Here is a 5,022-nt window from a genome sequence, read left to right on the forward strand (position 1 = left end):
CATGTGATCTGGTTTCTCTCCCAACTCACACACTTTATTTACTCTCTCTCTCTCTCTCTCTGCTGCTATCTGTAACGACTCTAACTTCACTACAGCTCTTCAAACTGTGCCTCCCTTCATCACTCCTCCTCTCCCCCAACACTCCTCCCATCCCTCCTTCCCTCCCTCCTTCCTTCCTTCCCTCCCTCCTTCCTTCCCTATAGGACAGAGGAGTCCAGGACATGATATTTAATACGATTAAACCAGAACATATCTGTGATTTACCGCGTGGCTCACGGGGCCTGAAGCGCACACTCTCCGGTTATCCGATCAGACAGTCGACCAGAATAAAATGACACACGCACACGCACACACACACACACACACGCACACGCACACACGCACACACACGCGCACACACACACACACACACACGGAGCGCTGATTACGATTGATTCATCCGATGGCGATGGTGATGGTTGCTTTGAATAGACAAGAGGTGAGGATGACAAGGACAGAACACAGACCCTGATTGGTCCCTGAACCCACCCCCCTCCCCCCCCACACACACACACACACACGCCCCAGCTGAGGCCAGAAACTCTTTTTCTGCACGTGCTCTTTAGGGTTTGGGGCGTCGGCCGCAGAGCGCCTTATATAGACGCGACTTCCTGGCTGAAGGAACCCGGTCGTCACGGCGACCGCGCCGCCATTGTTCACCGGCGGGACTCGAACCCCTCGCGCTGCGCTCCACCGTTACTGTGTGTGAGGTCTCCACTTTCGTCTTTTGGGTCCAGACCAAGTGATGTAATCTGATGACCTTTAACCCCTCATGATGTATTCTGATGACCTTTGACCCCAAATTATGTATCCTGATGACCTTTAACCCCAAATGATGTATCCTGATGACCTTTAACGACCTTCATGTTCCCCTGAGGATGAACCATGTTGATCTCTCGCGTCGCCATTTCTACTTTTGAACATAATAATGAAATGTCTTCACAACTAACGATGAGACGGATCAACACTTCAGACACTGAAGGGCCTCAACTTCAAAGCCTCTGTGTGTGTGTGTGGATGTGTGTGTTTATGTGTGTGTGTTTGTGGATGTGTTTGTGTGTGTGTATGTGTGTGTGTATGTGTGTGTATATGTGTATCTGTATAGGTGTATATGTGTGAGTGTGTATGTTTTTGTGTGTGTCTGTGTGTGTGTGTTTGTGTGTGTATGTATGTTTGTATATGTGTGTGTGTGTGTGACCTTTGATCTGAACCCATAATCAGGTCCATAATTTACAGACATGGGAGGAGGAGGAGGAGGGGGAGGGGAGGGGAGGGATGTGACCAGAGAGGAGGTCCAGGTGGTACCTCCCGATATGAAGCAGATACAACATCCTCCTCCTCCTCCTCCTCCTCCTCCTCCCATGTCTCTTTACCCAAACATCCCTCCAGGGCTGCCATTACCACAAGATAAGCAGACCACAACACACGTGCAACCACACAAACACACACACACACTCACACACAGAAACACACTCTCACACACACTCACACACACAGACATACACACACACAGACGCACTCTCTCACTCACAGACACACACACTCACACACACACACTCTCACACACACACACTCCCTCTCTCACACTCACACTCCCCCCCCCCCACTCTCTCACACCCAAACACACTCTCACACACACTCTCTCACTCACGGACACATACCGACTCACACACAGACACAAACACTCTCACACACACAGACACACACACTCTCACGCTGGTGGAGAGGAGCCTCTCGTCAGGTGACGGTGTAAAACCCGCTGACGGAGGCGTCTGCCCGCCGCCGGTGAACACGCCTCTGATCGGTGTTTACACGTCTGAGGGAAACGCCCTCAGATTACAACGTCGTCGTCGTCTCCAACGGTGACGAGACTTCCTGAAGCAACGCGGACGTCACTTCATGGAACCCGACTGATACGAGTGTACACACTTTAATAAATGGTTAATTACCAGGAGGGAACTTTAAGAGTTACGGAAACTGGGTCAGGTGTGTGTGTGTGTGTGTGTGTGTGTAAAACCCTCTGAGGCACATTTGTAATTTGTGATAATGGGCTATAAAAGATAAACTGAATTCAATTGAATTAAACTTTCATCAGCTGTATATACAGGACTGTCTCAGAAAATTAGAATATTGTGATAAAGTTCTTTATTTTCTGTAATGCAATTAAAAAAACAAAAATGTCATGCATTCTGGATTCATTACAAATCAACTGAAATATTGCAAGCCTTTTATTCTTTTAATATTGCTGATTATGGCTTACAGCTTAAGAAAACTCTAAAATCCTATCTCATAAAATTTTAATATTTCCTCAGACCAAGTAAAAAAAAAGATTTATAACAGCTGAGTGTTTGTCAAGGCTCAGGAAACCCTTGCAGGTGTTTCGAGTTAATTAGACAATTCAAGTGATTTGTTTAATACCCTACTAGTATACTTTTTCATGATATTCTAATATTTAGAGATAGGATATTTGAGTTTTCTTAAGCTGTAAGCCATAATCAGCAATAAATCAGAATAAAAGGCTTGCAATATTTCAGTTGATTTGTAATGAATCCAGAATGCATGACATTTTTGTTTTTTTAATTGCATTACAGAAAATAAAGAACTTCATCACAATATTCTAATTTTCTGAGACAGTCCTGTATATATATATAAATATATATATATACACACATATATATATACACATATATAGATATATACATAATTTATTCTGCTTATTTTGTCATTTATTCTGCTTATTTTGTCATTTATTTTTCTTATTTAGTTATTTTGCTTATTTAGTCATTTATTCTGCTTATTTATTAATGTATTCTGCTTATTTAGTCATTTATTTTGCTTATTTAGTCATTTATTCTGCTTATTTAGTTATTTATTGTGCTTATTTAGTCTTTTATTCTGCTTATTTAGTCATTTATTCTGCTTATTTATTCATTTATTCTGCTTTAGTTATTTATTCTGCTTATTTAGTCTTTTATTTTGCTTATTTAGTTATTTATTCTGCTTATTTAGTCATCAATTCTGCTTATTTAATCATTTATTCTGCTTATTTAGTCATTTATTCTGCTTATTTAGTCATTTATTCTGCTTATTTAGTTATTTATTCTGCTTATTTATTCATTTATTCTGCTTATTTAGTCATCAATTCTGCTTATTTAGTTATTTATTCTGCTTATTTAGTCATTTATTTTGCTTATTTAGTCATTTATTCTACTTATTTAGTTATTTATTCTGCTTATTTAGTCTTTTATTCTGCTTATTTAGTTATTTATTCTGCTTATTTAGTCTATTCTTCTTATTTAGTTATTTATTCTGCTTATTTATTAATATATTCTGCTTATTTAGTCATTTATTCTGCTTATTTAGAAATTCATTCTGCTTATTTAGTCATTTATTCTGATTGCCGTGACAATAAAGTTGAATCAGACCTAAAAATTGAATAAAAAAACGAGTTATAAAAAACGTCTGAACGGCAGCACATCATTAAATTAAAGTCTTTTATTTCACAAGTGACACACAACCGGAGAGCAGACGGTGAGCGGAGGGAAAAGATAAACGTTACACACTTCCTCTTCCTCAACACGCCGTCCGAGGAAGAGGAAGACGCTTCTAAACATCTGTGTGATGCGACAAAATGTTTCCGACCAATCGGAGGAGGAGGACACATTTAGAAGACGCACATGACGAGCACGTCTCTGCAGCTCATTGAGGCCCGAGACAAACGGGAAATATGGCTTTTTTTTTTTTTTAAACGACCCTCAAAACAAAACAAAAAAACCAAAAAGTTTCATAAAACTTGAAACGCGTGACAGACGTTAACATTTGAAAAGGTGGCGCCTTTGTAAACAGTGCTCTGCGGTAGGTGCGTTATTTTTTTACAATTTTTTTTATGTGCGTGTGCTTTCTGAGTAAATATGGCAGCATCGAGGTGGAAGAAGGTGGTCGGCGCTAACCGTCCGGTAAACGGCGCCCTGGGTGACGCAATCCGGCGTTCACAGTGTCGATTGGTCGGCACGTGTATCAAGTGCGCCCCGAGAGACGGGGAGGGGGGGGGATTCTTTCACCGCGCCGTGACCATCCACAGGCCCAGCGCCACGTTGGCCGCCAGCAGCGCGCTGCCCGCCAGCAGCAGGAAGAAGCCGATGAGCTCGCGCTTCTGGCGGTCCGTCACCACGGTGACCAGCGTGGCCTCCAGCAGCGCGTTCAGCATCCACTGGCCGTCGAGGGCGAAGCACGGCACCGAGTTCACCACGGCCAGCGCGCCGGAGAGGGACACCACGTACCTGAGAGGTCTCGGGTTAAGGGAGGGGGGGGACACTACCGGAGGACACACACACACACACACACACATCGACACGGACAGATTGTTTTCCACTCCGATTGCGCCGATTGATTAGAAATATCTTTAACATTTTTTTTTAAGGGGAGTAAACACACGGGGGATCTTTTTAAAGCCAAACGGCGATTTTTAAACCAAAGTCGATATAAATAATAACACTTTTATTTATTTATTTACTTTTTTTGAAACTTCAAAGCAATTATTTTGTTCTCAGACAAAGACTTTTGTCCTTTTAAAAACTTTTCCTGGAGACTTTCAAAACATTGCCAGAAACCCAGGAGGTCCTCTGGGGGCACAGGAAGCTTTAAAAATAACACAAAACAACAACTTTAAAACAACTAAATCATGGCGTGTATCTTTAAAGGAACACACTCATTATTTGAGTCATTCTGTTAGATGTTTATACAAACATTAAGTCACTAAAGAATATGCACGTGAAAGCAGTGGTGGCATTGAACGCAGCAAAACTGCATTAAAACAAGATGGGGTCACATTCCCTCAGAGTGACTGTGAACTCGAGGGCCAATCAGAACGCGGATGCGGAACCTGCCGACCGTACCGGCCCTTTAAAAACATGGAAGGATACTTGCAGAAGGTTTCCAGGAAGACGGGCAGGTCCAGGTGGAGGAACCCGAAGCGGGGGAGGA

General features: G+C 42.4%; 1 protein-coding gene across 3 annotated transcripts in view; it reads right to left on the bottom strand.

The window, feature by feature from the left end:
- Positions 1-3,519: 3,519 nt before the first annotated feature.
- Positions 3,520-5,022, bottom strand: part of mbtps2 (membrane-bound transcription factor peptidase, site 2) — a 14,916-nt gene continuing 13,413 nt past the window's right edge. For all 3 annotated transcript variants that reach the window (XM_056433758.1, XM_056433760.1, XM_056433759.1), the window contains exons 12-13: positions 4,962-5,022; positions 3,520-4,319 (exon numbers count right to left, since the gene is read on the bottom strand). The exon at positions 4,962-5,022 is cut by the window's right edge and continues 15 nt beyond it. In XM_056433758.1, coding sequence (XP_056289733.1) covers positions 4,097-4,319; positions 4,962-5,022 — 284 coding nt within the window. In that variant the 3' untranslated portion in view covers positions 3,520-4,096. The remainder of the gene's footprint in view (positions 4,320-4,961) is intronic.

The sequence above is a fragment of the Pseudoliparis swirei genome, chromosome 16, assembly GCF_029220125.1.
Source record: "Pseudoliparis swirei isolate HS2019 ecotype Mariana Trench chromosome 16, NWPU_hadal_v1, whole genome shotgun sequence".
NCBI classification, from domain to species: Eukaryota; Metazoa; Chordata; class Actinopteri; order Perciformes; family Liparidae; genus Pseudoliparis; species Pseudoliparis swirei.